A 20585-nucleotide genomic window follows, 5' to 3' on the forward strand; every position below is an offset into this window, starting at 1 on the left:
TAAGATCTAACAACCAATCAGAATTGCGCTCGCGCACGGCGAGGTGCGCGCACCCAGCGCGCACTCTGCGCGCATATATATATATATATTGATTTAAAGGCTATTTTCTCAGAATCTACTGAACAGATTTACACCAGACCTACAAAAGGCACTTCCTTGACCTGGGGACTACCTCTCTGCCAAATTTCTAGTAATTCTGTTCAGCCGTTCGGGCTGTAGCCCTGTCTAAAGGTCCTATGGAAAAATGCATGGGAAAAACGCGTTTTGGGACCCCCCTTTTATCTCAGCCCCCGCTTGACAAATCCCCCCGAGACTTTCAGGGTAGGAGCGGAGCGTAGCGCCCCACCTATTTTGAGAAATTCGCGAACATTCGTCGACCGGCGCCAAAGTTATTCCAAATAGAATGTTGCGGATTTCCTATGGAAAGGGGGTCCTAACTATAACTACCTACTGGCGACCGCCAGTAGGTAATATATATATATATATATATATATATATATTTTGAAATTATCCAAGTGATTACCTTAAGGAGTGCGACTCAATCCTTTCCCTGGTGGAGAGTTTGTCAATAATATTTAACAGCTTTGTCCAGCTGTGAGTACCGCACCACCGGATAAGGAGCGCCATGTTTACTGCCCGAATTGGACTGCATCTGTTGAAGGCGAAAGCCGTTAAGGGCAGAAGGCGCCGCCAAAGACTGGACTTTGGATAGGTCTCCAAGCACATGAAATTGGTGTGTGAGGGAGCAAAGGTAACGCAAAAGGTAAACAACATCATAAACATTTTCGGCATCGCCCACTGGAGGGAAAAAATTACGGACCGGCTTTGCACCACAAACACCAGCATGCCTCATTGTGCGCCTATCGAGGCGCCCACCAGGGGGCAAACATCGGAAATAAAAGCGAGTGTTTGTTGGTGTATTCGCAAGTCTGCTGATGCCGTGGCTACCCTCAGAAGAAGGTCATAGTCTGACCGAAATGCATAAGGAACTGCCAGCGTTTTGAAATTATCCAAGTGATTACCTTAAGGAGTGCGACTCAATCCTTTCCCTGGTGGAGAGTTTGTCAATAATATATATATATATATATATATATATATATATATATATATATATATATATATATATATATATATTATTTTTTTTACAAATAAAGGTGCAGGACTAAATAGAGATGCATTTGTCAGAAACTCTACAGTAATTATTGTCCGTAATTTTTGTATTTCAATACCGTGTACGGAACCTTATATTATACTGGTTCTCTTTGAATGAAAAAAAACAAGAGTGAAAGTGAAGCTTAATTAACAAAATGAATGCTTAAAAAAATAAGAGTACTGAGAAATCCTACAATTCCAAGTTAATGTAGAGAACTAGGATCTTTATGTTATTTGTAAATTATGTTAAGTGTTTAATGGCACAATTTTCATTATATTCTGTGCATTGTTTGTGTATTTGTGCAGGAGGGCGAAAAGCGTCTCAGAGAAACATCGACTCCCCAACTAAATTCAGAGCGCTATATCCACACATTCAAAGAACTGTCTAACTTCTCAGGAGCGATAAATGTCACCTACCGTTATTTAGCTGGGATACCCCTGCCGAGAAAAAGTAAGTAGTTATCAAAATGTTATCAAATCTCTTAAATAACATTCATAACGTTTAAGTGAAACTAGTCGGATCAACTTTGTAGCATCCCGCATTGTAGTAACCCATCCCCAAGTACTGAGTCACATCCGTAGCGGACACAGTGAACATTACAGAGAATTGTGGCACCACAAACAGTGATAGACTGTCTGTGACCCCAACCAGGATGAGAGGTAAATCTTACCTGCCAAAATAGCAACCAGGTGATAGCGCTATGGGAAGGATAATGTCAGATTGCCACTGATGGAAGAATTGGGCACTGTGCATGGCAGAAATCACAGCCATAGAGTGGTGGGGCCATCGGTAGGCTAGACCATGCATTCTTTGTGGTGGTCCATTGTGCGTCTCCATTTTCTGATGAATCCATACAGAGAGTCTCCACTTCCAGTTCATAAGGTCACTTTTTAGTGGTTCAAAAGGTGTTCGCCTTGAGGAAACCACAAGCTCTAGATTTGGGTGAGTGTGGTGTTCCAGCCGCTGTCAGCTGTACTATAGGCCAAGTAGTTGCCCCTCTTCCTATTACTAATTCTGCATCTAGTTTATTTGCTCCATTACTGCCAAAATGATATGAAATAGAAAGTGAACACTATTTGTCTGGCTTATCCAAGGTCTTGGTTTTTCTGTAGAATCCATTTTGACATTAGCTAGAAATTACGCTCTCTGTAGAAGAACCAGAATCAACAGAAGCATATATGAACCATGTCTTGCATTTTCACCTGTAACAAAATGTTACATTTCACAAGAAAAGAGGAGTTGTCGTACTGATGAGCCAGCATAATGGTAGCAACTGGAAATAATTGTTCCATTGTACTATAATTAGTACAAAACTGAATCATAATGAATGGTATTAATCAAATTGGGACGTAGTGCTTAGGGTGAATACTTTCACTCAGAACAGGTAACGTGATGGTTTGGCTCATAAATTTGGAACAGGAGCCCCATACAATTTTCAGCGAGCCAGTAGTAGACTCGAACCTTGCTTCAAAAACCTTTGAGCAGGACTCGCTAGCAATTTTGAGCCGCAGAGATCATGTCCTTCTCCTGGAGGCTTAGCACATTTTTTTGGTCCTGTATAATCCCCAAAAAATTCCCACTTTCTGCAGGTGCTGGAAAAGCAAGTCCTGGCCCTGCCTACAGTTCCCATGCTTATCCGGTCCAGTTTCCTCCCCAGTAGGGTTTTAGCAGGATCCAGTGCAGTCAACACACAACTAGGTGTAAGTTTCTCCCACACAGGATGGAGCCCTGCTTCAGTCTTTTGTGTCCCTGTAGCTAAAAGGAGGCCAGCCAACTCATGTCTGGAGAACACTTCAAGTCCCTTGATACACATGAAGAGCAGGTCGCATCCTAGTTCTCTTCTGCTGCATGTCCAGTTTCACCAGGTCCATTTGTGATCTGGAAATCTGGTGGTGGGTAGCTATTTTTGTTATACACACTAGCCACAGATTAGCACCAACCAAACTCAATGCAAAAATAAATCCCATTGCCCGGCTCGCCTACTTTGTGCAGCAGTTTATGTTTGCCTTCCTGGACAATATCCAAGAATATCTTGCTCAGGAGCCTTTCAAAATGGCAGGCATCAGTAATGTGACTTTGATATTTGTAACTAAAAGACAGCGACCTTCATCAAAAATGTGAGTACTGTTCCAAAACAAGATCAACAGAATCGTGATTAAAACTGTCAACAAGAACTATATCAGTATTTCTGAGTGCTAAAATCATAGAGAAACTAATTGGGATGTAAGCAATTGAGTTTCTTTTTGTGTGCTGTAGTCAGCACAAACTGTAGTGTACACATCAAATGTTCAAAGTCTGCGACTGGTTGTACAGTAATGTACCTTGAAAAATTCCAAGATTTCTCAGAAATGTTTGAGGATCCTTCAAAATGTGTTTAATTCCAAAATGAGCTAGCTATTGCACATTGTAAGTCACCCATGCAATGTGTCAATCCAAAGAAAATAAATGAGTTTCCCTAAGGCACGAAAACGCTAATGTTTCACCTAACAAATAAAGTTTTGTTCCAGCATAGATTGCTTTTAACAAATTACAAAACTGCTTCACATTTTACAGGGCCTCTTCAAATACTGTTCCCTTTATTAGGCAATTGCAAAGTCAAAGAACTGAATGCTAAATCCAAGTCGTTTTATCCTGGATGCTTTAATACAATTATTCACTAAATTCAGAATGTGTATTTTCTTCTAGAAACTGAATTTACTCTGATTGTCAGTACTATAGCTGCTCACTCTCTGCTATCCTTGAGAATGAGCACCTCCCAATAGCTTTGGCGTGGACTATATCAGTGGTTCTTATCCTTTTGACTTCTGTGGACTCCCACTTAATCATTACTGGAATCCAGGGCCCCCATTGAATCATTATTGGAATCTCGGGACCTCTACGGAGTCATTACTTGAACGTGGGGACCATGGCCTCACCAATCTTGTTGATCTAAACTGCAAAACAATACACAAAAATACAGACACAAGAATTCATCAAATACACAAATGATGAAATATGTTATTTAATTAACAAACAAATATTAAAAACGAAATCTTAAATTTAATGGGAAGGTTGGAGCTCTTCTAAATTCAATTGAGGACATCCATTATCCATATTATATTCTGTTTGATGCACTTGCGCTGCCCCACGAAACACCCATTACCCTTAATATTTTTGGTTTATGCACTTGCGCTGCCCCCAAGAATCAATCTTAAGGTATCAACAATTTCTTCACATTTACAGAATGCTTAAAAATGTAGAATTTTACGTTTTATTTCTCTATTTATGGACACTTTGATTATCTAAGCCTTTGAGGACCACTTGGGGTTCTCAGACCACACATTAAGACCTGCTGGTCTATATGGAACACTACCCAAACTGCACCCAAGATGGCAGCAAAGTCTTGCCCGAGTCTGAAATCTTGGGGGAAGTACCACAAGAGTACCACAAATCCTACTGGGACCCCAGGAGTATCATTAATCCCACTGACTAAAGGAAGGAGTTGGATGTCCTGCCAGGTCAATGGGGAACAAGAGTCCCTCCAGAGCACCTACCCAGGAGCCCCATCTCCACTCGGGCCTGACCGGATGTAACACCCTGTCTGGGATTTATTTTTTATTTTTCAGTTACAAACTCCCTCTTTGGAAGCTTGCTTTTAAAAAACAAAAAACTTTGCTGAGTGTAAACCTTAAACATGGCACCTCTGAACGAAGTTTTAGTGCCTTCAATGAAGCCACCTTGATTGTGGCTCTGTTGAAGGCACAGAGATGTCAACATGCCCAGTGGAGATCTCTAAGTATGGCGGTCGGTCTTCCACCAGAGCAGGGAAATACATCCCTCCGCTGCCATGGCGGACTGGCTGCCGTACTCTAAATTGGGTCCTTAATGAATGGGGCCCAGCAGAATGGAATTACGTATGTCTAATATTTCCAGACAGCAGAAAGTCGATTTATTCTAAAGTTAGCTTTCCACCAAATTTAGCAACGGTCTACCTTCTTGAATGAACAAAAATTCTGAGAAATATTACAAATACAATTTGAATGATTTGTGTAAAATTGTCCATACCTTCTTCGTGAAAAAGTGGCTTTTGATCATGTGCAGGCTTTCTCCAGAACAAAAAAAAGGTGCAGTAGCAACAGCAATGAAAATAACACTTTGTTGCTAGTCACTCTAAAGACATACTATTCTTAATAGTTAGCATCTTCCGATTTTATACATTATGCACTCTGCCAAGTGGGGTATAAGGCACGGTTAAGTATGATTCAGCTAATATTTATATCATGTTATCTACATGTCAAAGACATCTATTGACATATTTTGCTTCAGTGATTTAGGCTACAGCCATTAAGGCTATAGCAGTAGACCTGAGGATATTATGTTACAGTCATGCATGTGGATGGTGTAAATGTATAATGCAGTCCATGTGAGGCATTCAAACTTTATGCCACATTTACTTCACCAAGTTATTGTTGTCATACTTCAAGGTTAAGTAGGCCATTCGTATTCAGCCAATCTACACCATTTTCAGTGTCAGACCACAGCCCAGGAGAGGCTGAATAATAGTCGCACCCTGCCCATAGACAGGATTACAGTAAAACCTACCAAAATAGTGGGGCACTACAAGCAGATGCACTTTCTCAGAGGTTTGCTAACTGTATCTGGCCATCTTCTCTTCATAGGTTCTAAAAAGTCAGTGATGACTTCAGTTAAACATATATTGAAATACTTTCTCCATCATGCTCTGTCTTCTAATGACGTCTTCTGTGGCAGTTGTTTTTGCTGTTGTGATTAAATCCATTCACCTTGCTGCTCGTTGTCTTCTTACACCTTTTTCTTTGACTTCTCAAGCATCACAGTCTTTCCCAGGGAATTGGGTCTTCGAATTATAAGTTCAATGTATGAGAGCTTCAGTCCAGTCATCTGTTCTTCAAGGGAAATTTCAGGTTTGATTTATTCAATGATACATCTGGTTTCTTTCCTGATTGTCCATAGCATTCTTAGAAGTCTCCATTAACACCACAGTTCACATGCATCCATGCTCTTCCTGTCCTATTTCTTCACTGTTTAACTTTTGCATCCATACAGTGTCACAGGGAAAACCACTGCTTGTAAAATTCTGACCTTAGTTCTTGTAGATGCATTGATTCTTTTGAAAACCATTTACAAGTCTTTAATCAAAGCTCTGCCCAGTGCTAGGAGTACATTTTTACTGCTGGAACATTTATCATGGGTAGTTGATCCAACAAGACAGGAGCTAGCATCCATTTCTAGGTCTTTTGCTACAACTTTAAAACTGGGTGCTGCACTTTGGTGTATATTTTTTCTTACATTTAGTAATAAATGATTTAAATTATCCAGCTGATGTCAGCAATTATGCTTCTTCTCCATCTTTTCCTGAACCCAGCTTGCACAGTAGGTAGTTTTCTTACTATGTAAGGCTATAGCCTGCAATTAATTATCATGATCATTATCTTGCCGGCTTATGAGATTAGGGACTTTTTATGGTACTTTGTAAGGTCTGTGAGGTCTCTTTTCTCTATTAGGTATTGGTATGTAAAATGATCTCTTCCAATCTGTTGCTTACTGTATTGTTTTCCAAATATGTTGGCATAGTTTGGTAGGCTGACTTCTGCTTTGGGCCCGCTGTGAGATCTAGTCCCAACTAATCAGCCCCCGGGTTGTGCACACTTGTGCTTAAACCAGCATGTGGATTAAAGTGGGCATACAAGAAGGCAGCCTAGGCTTCCTCTGGGATATTCAAGCGTAAGCTCCAAAGAGAAGTATTTTTCAAAACATCCACATGTTCCAGAACATACTTGAGCCCAGAAGGTCTCTGTATTTTGCCCCATGATGCCCCATATTGCTTTATTGAAGTCTCGTTTGATAGCCCTAAGGTCGGCAACATGTGATTCATTGGGTGGGAAGCGGTGGACTGCTCGAAGGGCTTTGTTGACTTTCCACTTTAGTTGATTAAGCATGCCTGTCTTGTGTAATTTTTGGCTTTTCAGAGGAATGTGTCCATGTAGCTCCCTGGCTAGATTTACTTTTGTGGGAAACTGTTTCGTGTAAGTGTCTATGAATGCCTCCCATTGTTCTTTGGCAGTGCCTTGGAGTTTTGCAGATGGCATTCAGCCTCCTGTGCCAGTCTCCCTATTGTGTCAGAGTACCATTTGATTATTTTTAAATTGATTGAGTAAATAGACACTGCAAGTTCTGCGGTGTGCTTGTTCTCCATGGGTGTAATTCCAGCCCCTGGGGAAGGTGGTCACTTTCAGGTCTTAAGCCCATTTTATAGGAGAAGAACAAGTGTAGTAGGGGTGGAGATACCATTTTGCAGTCAATTAATGAGCTTCCATTTAACAAATGAAATGAGAGGGGTGGGGGATATCTCTATTGGTATGGCCATTTGGAACCCGCAGCCTCAGATGCTCTAGTTTCCCAAGCAGGGATTGGCCCATTAGGCACTTTTCCCCTGCATTTATTTGGGTTTGTTTAACGATACTCCACTCTCTTTTCTGGGCCTCGCAGTTTCATGTTAAAGTCCCCTGTCACTATTAGTGGAGAGCTTGGATATTGTCCACCCAGTTTGATGATGTAGGCTATTAGTTTTTTTGATAACTCCCCGTCTATTAGTTTTTTCAATAACTCCACATGCTCCTTCATTGCTGGTGGCACGTAGATGTTAATTAGTGTTACTCTCTGTTCCTTCCCCCCGGTTTCAAGTGCCAGATGCAGTATGTGAAACTTGTCAAGTTCTGTTGTTGAAAGTTTGCTCTCCACTTTGAGAGCTGTTGACATATATATTTCCCTGGATTGATATTGGCTCCGATGCCCAGGTTTCCTGTAGCACTGGGACTGTAAATGTGTGGAGGTATGTCAGCGCTTCTGGGTGATTGAGCTTGTCCTTCAGAATGTGGATGTTCCATGAACAGAGTCTTAAGTTGGGTGTCTTCTGGTTTGATCCAATCTCTGTGACATCAATTTAATGTAAAGATGGCTGTTGATTGATTCATCCCGCAGCCCACCATTATTCTCTCCTCGGGGGCTTGTTGGGTATGTGTGTGAGTCTGGGCCTTTGTCCTGATTTGCTCTCATTGGTGAGGCCCCTTTCACGTTCCTAAAAATTGAGTAAGGTGCACATGAGGGCAACAGTTTCACTGCCTGAGTGTCCTCTTCCATCTTCAGGGGGTGCGGGTACCCAGGTTAGAGGAGGGTTTCCTTGATGATCCCTCAGTCCATAAATTGTTTACTTTCATTGAGAATTTTCTGGGCTGATTCAGTAGATCTCCAAGTGACTTTGGTTGCATCACTGTGTTGCCCTAGTGCGGGTTGATGAACAGGACTGATTCAATTTCTGCTTGGGGGGCCCCCGCTGGAGTGGGTATCTGCCTCTGCAGTCTCCCTTTCGATTATTTTATACTCCTGTGTGGTATATGATTGTTTGTTGCCCCTTGGTCATGGGACACTTCAAAAAGTTCAGCCCCTGCCCTGTTGTGTCAGACCATCCTTTTTAGGATGGCGGTGCTGTCAGGCTTAGTAGGTCTCAGGATTGGTGAGGGGCAGTTCTTTATTTCAAGAATGTCATTTCCCCTTTGTGTAGCAATGGTGGCTTCTAGGCCCTGAGTGCTAGTGTCCATTGCTCTGCCCTGGTCACCATTTTGGTGTGAAGTGCAGTTGCCATTTTTTGAAGCGCATTCCCATGAGAAGACTTGTTGTGTTTGTCTTTGGGATGTGAATTGGGGGTATTGTAGTAGCGCCAGTGAAGGCCAGTTGGGTCTATGTGCTTAATGACTTTAGCTCTTGATTATCATTAGTGACCTGTGCTGTGGGCGCTGCAGTTGATGGTGACGGGTCTCTACTAAGTTCCCCTAATCTTGAGCCTGGCTGGGCATGGATTGTGTAGTTCCATAACTGCATTGTTTTTGGAAAGTTTTCTTTCCGTGACTTCTATTTTTGACTTCTTTTTGATTTTGTTTTATTTCCTGTTTTGACGATTGCGTGAACGTTTTAGTTGTCGGATGATTGATTTTGCATGGAGCCAGCCGTATTGCTAGCTTCCCCTGTACTGGTCATATTCTTTGTATCGGTCATTGTCCTAGCTGCTTTGCCTTCGCTTGGTGGGCTACACTTTGCACCTCCCGTGATGACAGGACTATGGTAGGTCAGCGGGCATACAGAGCTCTGCCAACTGTTCTCTGCTACACCACTGAGGACCGTCCTGGCATACACAATTGGGGAAATTAGCCCCATACATTAGGTTTACCCAGAAGGTATACTATACTAATAATCACAGTGTTTTTTGGGTATGGTATTACACATCCTTTTACACAAGGTTAGGGATCCCAAGTGGGAACACTAGAAGGGTACAGAGATCCTCAATGAAGAGGATTGAAGGGATACGTCCTCCATGACATATACTCAATAACACAAAAGTATCCCCTGTGGAACCTGGATGGCTCCTTTGGAAATAGTGAAGAAAAGGGGGTGTGAACAGTATGCTGGGTGGCAACACACCCACTTTTGTGGGTGGGAAGGGAAAGAGACCCTTCTTTTCTTTATACAACCCTCACTCACTCTAGTAGTGACATGCTTCATCATCGGATTCACCCCAACTCCTAAAGGTCGGGGTGGGCTCGACCATATTTCAGGAAGCACTTATGAAGAATGGGTGTATGGTGGCATAACTTTAAAGAAAAACTTCCTCACCCACTCCAAAAGTATCCTTTATTAGTGGGGTGGGAGGGAAGATAAAAACATCATATATAGGGTGAAAAGGAGGACGACACTTCAATCTGGTAAGACTCCTTTATTCACGTCCAGTAGCGCAGACCTCCCGGCAGCAACTGTCATCCCAGTCCGTTCCGCGTTCCCTGCACGGAACCTACATTCCAGGTTCCGTGCAAGGCACCCGATCAGAACACCCAACACACCCCCCTCCCTTCACAAAAAAAAAAACACTTCTCCTCATTACATGGAAACAATCACAACCTCATGAAACTGCATTAAACACAAAATACAGAAAATCAAAATCTGACATAATCCTGTAATTTGACGGGGGATGACCTGACTCTGACAGGGAGAAATCTAGACTTCAAGAGACCTTGTTGAGAAGCAAGATCGTTACCAGCTGCACAATCCCTAGAAGTATTGATCCTAGGAACTAGAATTGTACCATCAGTGTTGACCCCAAATTTATCTTTCACAAACTCAACCTTTGGCTTAGGCACAATCGATACAGCAGACTTATTCCACACCTTACCATTTTCCAAAACCACTGCATGATCCATCACCTTACTAACCTTGACAGGAGGAGAAAACCGGGAAAAACCCTTACGCACAAACACTGGTTTCTTAATTCTTACCCAGTCTCCTTGACACACTGAAGACCGTTTGAGACAAACAGACCCGTATCTGGCTTGGGTAGCAGCTCTGACATCAACCACCCTCCCTAACCTTTGTGGATCCACTACCTTCCTTGACATCCAATCTTTATTAAGTTTGGAACCCGCGACTCTACCTCTCAACAAGGAAAAGGGAGACATTCCAGTACTGTAGTGTGGGGTGGTTCTAATTGCCCATAGCATGTCCGAAATCACTAACTTCCAATCAAGACCATTTATGAAGGACAACTGTAACTGCTCTTTGATAACCCGATTAAAACGCTCAACCAACCCATTACTACGTGGGTGGTAAAGAGAGGTGAGTACATGTTTAATGCCATGTTTTTTCAGGAAATCTTGCATTTCAGCAGACACCAATTGGGTTCCGTTGTCAGTTACCAATTCCTCAGGAAACCCCTCACGAAGGAAAATCTCTGTAAGAAATTTGATAATAATGCTAGAATTGATACCGTCCACAAACCTTATCTCTGGCCATTTGGACATGTAATCAATAAGAACTAACACATACTTTGGAGAACTACCTAAACCACCGAATGGACCAGCCACATCAAAGGCTAATTTGTACCAAGGTGATTCTTTGACAGGAATAGGACTGACAGGAGACGGACAGGTCACCTGAGTTTTATCACTCAATTCACATGCACCACAATCTCTAACACAATGTTCGATGGACTTGTCAACACCCGGCCACCAAAAATCCTCCCTCACCCTCCGCTTCATTGCCCGAATACCTAAATGGCCTTCATGAGCTAAGTCCAGAACTTTGTTCCGTAATGATAGAGGCACAACTAATAACCCACCCCTGCGCAAAATTCCATCAATCAGAGACAACTCATCACTAACTCTCAAATAAGGAATTAATTCCGAAGGAATGGCAGTACTGTTGGGCCAACCCAGCGTTACGAAATCTATCACCATACAGAGCTCTGCATCCTCAGACATGGCCAATTTCCAATCGACCTCTGATAGAGCTGCACCCGTGTTAGCTATGGTGCTGACCGCACACACCATTTCTAAATGGTCGTTTATAGGTTCAACCACATTTTCAGAAAGAGGCAATCTGGACAAACAATCAGCCACGCAATTCTTAACACCAGCAACATATTCTAGATGATAATTGAATTCATTTAGTCTGTACTGCCATTTAGCAATACGGGGCGTTGCTCTACCCCCGCCTTTGGTGGTAAAAAGATCCACTAAAGGTTTGTGGTCAGTCCTAAGAACAAAATCACTGCCCCACAAGAAATTTCGAAAATACTGCACACCCCACCATAGCGCCAAAGCTTCCTTCTCAATGGTGGAATAGGTTTCTTCGGCACCACGGAGTGTTCTAGAAGCAAAGGCAATAATTTCTTCTCTATTGTCTAATCTTTTCTGCATCAAAACAGCCCCAAGTCCCACATTACTGGCATCGGTGGCGACAATGCATTGATCGTTGATATTGAAAAGTTTAAGTGGCTGTGCTTGTACAATTGCTTCTTTCAACAAATTGAAGTCAGATGCACATTGGTCAGACCATACATACTTCACATTTTTCTTAAGAAGGTTACGCAGACATACAGTTCTATCGGAAAAGTTAGCCACAAATTTTGCGTAATATTCGACTAGCCCCAGAAAGGAACGTAGTTGATCCCTGTTCTTGGGTTCGGGTGCCTTCTGAATGGCATCTAGTAGTTTCATCTTAGGTTCAACTCCTCTAACCGAAATGTGGTGACCAAGATAATCTACCCCTTCTTGAAGAAACTTGCATTTGTCTTTCCTTAATGTTAACCCACTAGACCTAATAATTTCTAGAACGTGCTTGACTTTAGCATTGTGCTCCTGCATAGTCTTTCCGTGAACAAGAATGTCATCTTGAAAGAACACAACTCCCGCAGTGTTCTGGAACAGATTACCCATGAGGCGTTGGAACACTGCGGAAGCTGATGCCAGACCAAACGGCATACGCAAATAGCGAAATGCACCCTCAGGAGTTACAAAAGACGTCAGATGTCTCGAGTCCTTGCACAGTTCAATTTGATGGTATGCAGAAGATATGTCTAGGGAAGAAAAATACTTGGCACCTTCTAAAGTTGACAACATCTCATTTATGTTCGGTAAAGGTTGACGATCCACCCATATGCAAGCATTCAAATCGCGCAAGTCCACACACATCCTAAGGGACTTATCAGCTTTGCGTGCTAAAACAATAGGTGACAACCACTCAGACCCTTCAATGGGTTCAATCACCCCTGTAGCACATAACCGTTCCAACTCTTGTCTCAACTCACCACGCATGCTAAGCGGTACCTTGCGCACTTTGTGCGTTACTGCCTTGGCACCTTCTTTAAGAATAATACGGTGCTGAAATCCTTTAAGTTTGCCTAACTTCCCATTAAAAACTTCAGGGTATTTTTTGATCCAATCATTCTCAACATGCACATCAGTCGTAATCGTGCGCACAGGAGTATCGTCAAAATCAGGGAGACTGGCATAGTATTGTTTAGCTTCCCGTTTGGATAAAACCATGTCAGCATGATTGGGATCGAGGATGATTCCTAACTCACCTTGTTCATGCCATCCTAGTAAATTGGCACCTTCTTCCACAATGAATATTGTACCTAAAATGCCATCCCCCTTGAAATTTAAGTTCCCCTTGAATTTGCCCAACACTTCCACGCGTTTGCCACCATATGCAAAAATCTTTATGCAGGAGTGAGCTACAGGGATGTCACCCAAACTTTTAAAATCCTTGACATTAATAAGGGTAAAAGGGGAACCAGAATCGGCAAGAAATTCAATGCCCTTTCCATTCACACTTATGATGCACACAGGGTTTTTCCTTCTTTGACCCTCTCCAATAGAAGCTATTTCCACCACCCCCTCTTCTGTAGATGACGAAGATAGCATTAGTAATTCATAGTTTCCATCATCTTCACAGTCCTCTTCTATGGCCCTTACAGTATGAGGAGGTGCCTTGTGAGCTAGAGTTGCTTTGCACATGCGTGCTAACTGTCCCTTCTTTCCACATTTGAAACAAGTCTGATTTATAGCATAACAAAACTTGAAATTTCCCAGATGAGAGGCACTGCCACAACGATAACATAGAGGATGTTGACCATCAGCTTTCGTTTTCGGGTAATTAGATACCGATGGTGCGCGGGAAACGTTGGTGTTGATGCCCTTCGTTGGTTTGGTAGAAGCTTTTGTAGTGACTAGTTTGACTTCAGACAGAGATGTGGTATTGGAAGTGACAGTAGAAGTGTTTAACTCCTTCATACAGAGTTGAGAATGTTCAACACTCTTCGCTAAAACGAGAGCAGTCTCTAGATCAGGATCATCAGAGGATAGCAATTTCTGTTGAATTTTCTTATCACATGTACGTTCAATCAACTGATCACGAATTATTTCATCGCGAAATTCCCTATAGTTGCACTTGACGGCCAAAATTCTGAGAGCAGCAACAAAGTCATCAATGGATTCACCAGGCATCTGCGCACGCTGCAAAAATTTATGCCGCTCAAGAACCACATTTCTCTTGGGATTGAATCTTTTTTCAAGAGTTTTTAATAATGAGGCATAGTCATCAACGACTAGTGAATCACCATCATCACCTGCACTGGTACACATCCAAACTGATTCCAGAGGTAAAGTTTTCAAGATCGTCCTGGCCTCAGCACCTATATTGTACATCAATAAAGCTTTTTTCTTTTTAGAAGAAAAAGTATCACCATCAATTGCCTCTAAATATGCTTCAAATGTGTCTTTCCATGGTTGCCATAGCATAGGAGGAGGGCCAGGTGACTGTAAGAATGGAGGTGGAGCCACAACGTTATCCATTGGTTACTTTGCGTGGGTGAGTTGCTGCCACTTAAAAATAACCACTGTTTAAAATAACCACTGTAACAGGTGTCACTTCACAATACTCCAATTCACTTAATTCTATCTTGTTGCTGCACTTAAAAATGCAGAAAAACCATTGTAAATATCACTGTCTTTGCATCTCAAACACGGTCTTGGTGAGATCTTTAATCGAGGCATGCACGTTGAAAGAGGCAATGGTTGCTAGGGCAACGGTAAACAATAGAAACGGAGATGTCCTCGCAGAGACGCTCGCGCTGACGCTGCGCTCGCGTTGACGTCGATGCACGCGCCGAAGAGAACAAGTTAAATCAAAGAAGGGAAACAAAAATCTCACCATGCGAGGATCGCTGGAGAGAACGGGCAACAGGAGGAGCTCCAAATCCCTCGAATACAGTGAGGCTCACTCCGCCCACATCACCAAGAGAAGCGCTTGAAGCGAAGAATCACCGAAGTCACGGACATCGCTGGAAGCAGGAAATCAGCGAAGCCACGGAACACGCAGGAAGGGAGGCTGAACACTGGACCAGCCCGTCGCCAGTGAAAAGGAGGACGACACTTCAATCTGGTAAGACTCCTTTATTCACGTCCAGTAGCGCAGACCTCCCGGCAGCAACTGTCATCCCAGTCCATTCCGCGTTCCCTGCACGGAACCTACATTCCAGGTTCCATGCAAGGAACCCGATCAGAACACCCAACATAGGGCTATAGGATGTAATGGTCCCATGAGCCTAAAACACCAACATGTTTCAGCCCTTTCCTGGCAGCCTATATGAGGTCCTGGGCTTTCGTCAGGGTGGGTAGCGATGAAATTACTCCCCTGAAGACGTGAATGACGTGTGAATTCAATTTGCATGTGAGAGAATTACAGAAAGACATATACTTGCAGCAAAATCATGCGGGAATTACCTGCAAAAAAACATAGTACAAGTTGTAATTTCTGCTGTAGATTGGCGTACCGTTGCTGTGACAATTCACATCTACGCAGCCTCAACGACTGTGTGCATCAGGTACTAAGCTCTCTTCATGTGCTTGCTTCGCTTAAGAAAATGGGTTACTGTAAACTTTTTACCATAGTATGAAGGCTACAGGAAGTATAATCTTTAGCACCGTCAGACGTTCCTTATTTTAAGTGACTAGTGTCTTTTTGCCAAGTGTTGGTTAGAGTGTACACTATTCTTAGCAGATACTTTTTAATACTATGTAGTGCATTTCTCATGAGAGCCTCACTGTCTGCAAACAGTGTGATCCAGGGCAAACTCTATCCATCGAGTAAATACAGTTTACAGTACCCACTTCTTTTCTCATTTCATCTTCATTTCTCAATGTAAGTTCAGTGACTGTCAGGGGCTTGATACAGATAAAAGCTGTCCACAGTAGGGCATTCATTTTGGAACAGACGGTCAGTATTTTTAGGAACTTGGCCTTCTCTGAACAGCTGTAAACAGATTGAATACTGTATTCAATGTGGGTTTTCCATACATCTGAGGTTGCTTATTAATGTGAACTACGCTACTCATGAAGTGTATGGTAAAGGTTCTATGTGGCACATAACCCATGCTTTCTACACCTAAGGGAGTTGTGTCTGTGATTGCATTAACGATGCCTCATATTCTTATGATCTATTTTGTACTTACTTCAGAGCTCTAATGCTATATCCATTTATCGAGCAATGTATACAAAAGAAGCCTGGATGATGTCATCAGTGATATAATTTGAGATGTCATCAGTAAAGTCACAAATTATGTAATAGAATATTTCATGAATGATGCAATAGGTGAGGTCGTAAGCAGTGCATGGTGGGGGCACAAGGTATAGCTTGCTCTGTGTTTTTTTTAGTTCAAATTGTTAATGTTGTCACTGACAAATTCATTTAAGTATAAAATTACTTTAACTTTTGTTTTTTTCCAGTGAATATATATATGTGTGTGTGTATGTGTGTGTGTGCCCGCACGCACGCGTGTGCATGTATGTGTGTGTGTGTGTGTGTGTATGTGTGTCTGTAAGAAATCAGGTTGCCAAATGAGGGGGTAAAGCCCTACTCAAGCAGAGACGTCAATCGTTGTCATGGTGAAGTCACAAGCAAACTCCTAATTGACCTGTGCTCTAGCCCCAGGTAGCTTGCCACAGAGAATGTGTAAAGTATTTGTGCAACACTTCAAACCGTAACACAGTGAAAACACACCAAAAAAGGAACCCACACCAGATTTAAAAAAATAGATTATTCTTTAATAAATAAAATTAGACCACAATCAAAAAAAATAATTATAATTTGAATCGGAGATATGCAATTTAAACGATTTCAGTGAAATAGCATCAAAAAGAACAAAGTAGCAACTGGACCGGGACATAGTCACAACTCCAGGCTGACCAAGATGGAGCATGTCCAACTAAAGGGATGAAGTTAGGCCGCTCAACAAGAATGACTTAAATCCTGGTTGCAGAGCATTGTGAGGTCCCGTGCCAAGGATGCATCACGCTGTCAAGGCAATACGTTGGCTTCGAGGAGCTGCGAAGTTGCAATGAGAAGTCAAGGATCTCTTCGGTGACGGCTTGCGATGCATAGTCCGCATCAAGGGTCCATTGCACAGTCGAGGCAATGCGTCGGGTCCAAGGATCTGTGAGGCTGCGAAGCGAGAGCCTACATTGTCATTGACGCTGCCATCGATGAGTGATTTGCAATGCTAGGGCCTGCATTGGGGAAGCTTCACACAGTTACTGTTCCAAAATGGCTGCAAGGTCTATGTGGAGCCCTTGCCCTGAGAGAACCCTCGCAGTAGAGGCGATGCATCATTTCTGCTCAGGATTATGCCACGCAGCATAGCAGAGGCGTCAGTTCTGCTGGGTTCACAGATGGGCTGGCAGAGTACCTTTAGATCCACTTCCAAGGGGCCAGGACTGGGGTGGGACCACTTGGAAAGGTAGGACTCACAGATGGTGGAATCCAAGGGCTGGGTTCAAGGATGATGGAGGCTTCAGTCCCTGAGGCTCTAGTCCGTAGGCAGCCAACTAGCCCTTAGAGTCGCTTTGGGGTCCTATGTTCAACGGATGCAGGTCCATTCCTTCTCACCCAGGCAGCAGATCAGCACAGCAGCCCTTCAGAGCAGCAGTCCAGCAGAGGGCCAGTTCTTTCCGCAGCACACTAGTCCTTCTTCCTGGCAGATTATCCCCAGGTCCATAAGTGTACTGAAGTGTTGTTTTCGAAGTCCAATATTTATTCCTGGGATTTCCTTTCAAGTTTGGAGAAGCTTCTAGAGGTATCCCTTTAAAGTACACAGGCTTCCTGCCTTCCCCAACCTGGTTCCAGATTAATCACAGGGTGTATGCAGCCATTTGTTTGGAGACAGGGCCCACCTTCTTCAAGAGTAAGTAGAGCTGTGCCCAGCTCTGCCCTCCCATCCTGCCATTAATGGACCCTCAGGCACACCTAATCTCTCTTTTCTGGGTGGCAGTCTAGGAGGAATACACTATTCCCAGGTATCATCTAAACACCCAGTCATGTGACCCAGATACAGGACGCATGCACCAAATGGCTAAGGTAGGAAAATGCCAACTTTCTAAAAGGAGTATTTTCAAAATTGTAATTTAAAATCCGACTTTACTATAAGGGAGGATTTTTCCTTACAGTTCCAAATACACCAAAACATGACTTGGTCCATATGGAAGTTGCAGCTTATTAAATGTAATAAAGCAACTCCAATGGTATCCTATAAGAGAGGTAGGCGTTGTACTAGTGAAAAATGAATTTAAGAGTTTTTCACTACCAGGATATGTAAAACTTTAAAGAACAAGTCAAACTTTTTAAATATATTACAGCCTGCCCTCTGTGCTGTGCAGAGCTGCCCTATGTGTGACATGTATGTATTTAGGAGGAAGGCAGGGGTCTGAAAAAGGGGTTATTTTGTCAGTTTACAACTGCACACACAGGCTTCAATGGGAGACATGAGATATGTTTAAAGAGTTACTTAAGTGGGTGGCAGGGCTGCAGGCGAACTAGTAGCATTTAGTTTCAGGTCCTGGGCACATGTAGTAGCACTTTATTAGGGACTTAAAAGTAAATTAAATAGGCCAATTGAGGATGAGCGAATGCTACCACATTTTAAGGAGTGAGCACATGCACTTTAGCACTAGTTAGTGGTAAAGTGTGCAGAGTCCTAATGCCAGCAAAAACAAGATCAGCAAAGATAAGAGGAATTAAAGCAAAGGGTTAGGGGAAGACCACCCTAAATCTGACAGGATTAATAATATATAACACATATGCCCAAAGACTGTTGTTGTTATAACAAAAATGAAACATTACTTCCTTTTTAGCTCATTAGGTGCAGGCTTGAACAACCTGTCAAATATTTTCTATCTAAAAGGAGGAACATTCTCCAATCTATTTTCTATATATAAAAAAGCTGGGTGCACATTTTGCTTATTAACTACGCCCCTTTTGTGCAGCACTTTTGAAAACTACAGTAACACAGGAAGTACACAGTATTTGTGTAATCGCCTTCTGTTTTTTTGTTATTACTTCTTCGATTTCTTAACTTAAGAAGCTATTTAAAGCGAATGGAATGTTTTCCCAGTCTCCTCTGTGAACTAATGTCAGACAGGCATGTTGTGCCAAAAAGAGCCCTATTTGTAATATCGTAATTAGAAGGTTGTTTCGAAAATCGTGGGATTTTCTTGACGTTCTGATAATATAGTCATGGAACTATGCAGAGGCAAGAAGTCCCAATAACAATGCCAGTACTGATGGACTTTTTTACTCCACTTTCTTATGTGGGAACATTTTGAAAGAAAACAAAATGAACGGGGGACCTTTTGTTTAGTCGATTTAATCAATCTATTTATGCGTTTTGTTTTCAATTTCACAAAAACTTTTTTTGTGTATTTCCACAATTAACATTGAACTGATAACACAAAATGTTTACTGTACATAAATAAACACATTCAACCACAGTCATATCAACATTCACTCCCATACCACACTGGACAGTCCAGAACCAAACATACTATATAAAAAAGCAATCTGAATTTTCTTTATAGACACAAATTACAACTTGGCCATAGAAAAATGGTATGTTCTGTAGGGAACAATGTTGAGAGTTCCAAATGATTCTTTAAGTTCGTTAGGCCAAAAGATAAAGGTCGACGCGTTTCAAGCCCCTTCTAGTACTGGGGCTCTCATCAGGACCTGGGAGCTGAAAGGAGAACACAAAAGGAGTCTTACTAGACTGCTACCTCCTTTTAATTGCAACAGCGTGATTATTAAAGTAAGTTGTACCTGTGAATGATGTGTCCACCAGACCTCTTGCCGTGTAAAATCTAAGTGATAAATTAGACCAAGGTTCAATCCAACTATACCGTGTTGAAAACCAAAATTCAAAAGCAACCAAACATACAAGTGGCATTTATGCTGTTTGACTTACGTGTAGAGGTGTTGGGACAGAGTTAATCTAAAAAGGAATTGGGGAGACGATGTCAGGTCGTTGTCCTATCAAACACGGGTTGTTGAATTCAAATATCTGTAGTATATCAATTGCGCTATGCACGCTGCTCAGGGGCAATTAGCCTACCTTGAATCTCCGGGTTGTAGGCGAAAAAATCACTTCTGTTGCTTTCGTCGATAAATGTTGTGCGTCGTGATCCGATCACTGTAAAAATCAACAAAAGTGAGTTTGTCAGCGGGGTTGAAGATCGCCAAAGGAACGGATGCGCTTTGATGAATTTAAATCGTCTTCATACCTTTGTTCGTTTCTTCTCACGCTTCAAACTCGGAGGAAATGAGCTTCCGTGTTTGTATTCCAAGTCTCGTGTGAATATAAACTTGTTTCCCGCACTAAGTGTATTCTGGGAAATGTAGTTTATACTGTGTTTGCCGTTTAATCTGTGACGGAGCATGTAAATACACTTAACTTCACTCAGCGGATATCCATGTATGTGACGAACAGTTAAAAAAGTTCCGCTGGTGAACTCGATTATTAGGAAAAGAGCATTTCAATGCGCTGTTTGCTCAAAAGGGTCTGTATGAACAAACAGTGAGCGAACTTGGGGTTGCTTGGCAGGGTGAAAGTCTTGAAAAAAGAAGAAAGAAGAATGACAGACATTTCATGGAATACTGGAAAGAGAAATCAGGGGTGTTCCATTGTATTCCACTATGGTTTATGTCAATTCAAACCTGATGGTGTTAGGTCAAAGATTGTAAATTTCGGATAATTCATTAA

The 20585-nt window shown here is 42.3% G+C and overlaps 1 protein-coding gene and 1 long non-coding RNA gene across 5 annotated transcripts in view; one reads left to right on the forward strand and one right to left on the reverse strand.

Moving 5' to 3' along the window:
* The window catches only part of MGAT4C (MGAT4 family member C), a 1156917-nt gene that overhangs the window by 1130697 nt on the left and 5635 nt on the right, over positions 1–20585 (forward strand). For all 4 annotated transcript variants that reach the window (XM_085653923.1, XM_085653921.1, XM_085653924.1 and 1 more), the window contains one exon: positions 1459–1603. In XM_085653923.1, the coding sequence (XP_085510049.1) occupies positions 1459–1603 (145 nt within the window). The remainder of the gene's footprint in view (positions 1–1458; positions 1604–20585) is intronic.
* Positions 1–20585, reverse strand: part of LOC146855967 (uncharacterized) — a 175346-nt gene that overhangs the window by 74969 nt on the left and 79792 nt on the right. The gene's annotated exons all lie outside the window — the stretch shown is intronic.

The sequence above is a fragment of the Triturus cristatus genome, chromosome 4_1 (assembly GCF_964204655.1).
Source record: "Triturus cristatus chromosome 4_1, aTriCri1.1, whole genome shotgun sequence".
NCBI classification, from domain to species: Eukaryota; Metazoa; Chordata; class Amphibia; order Caudata; family Salamandridae; genus Triturus; species Triturus cristatus.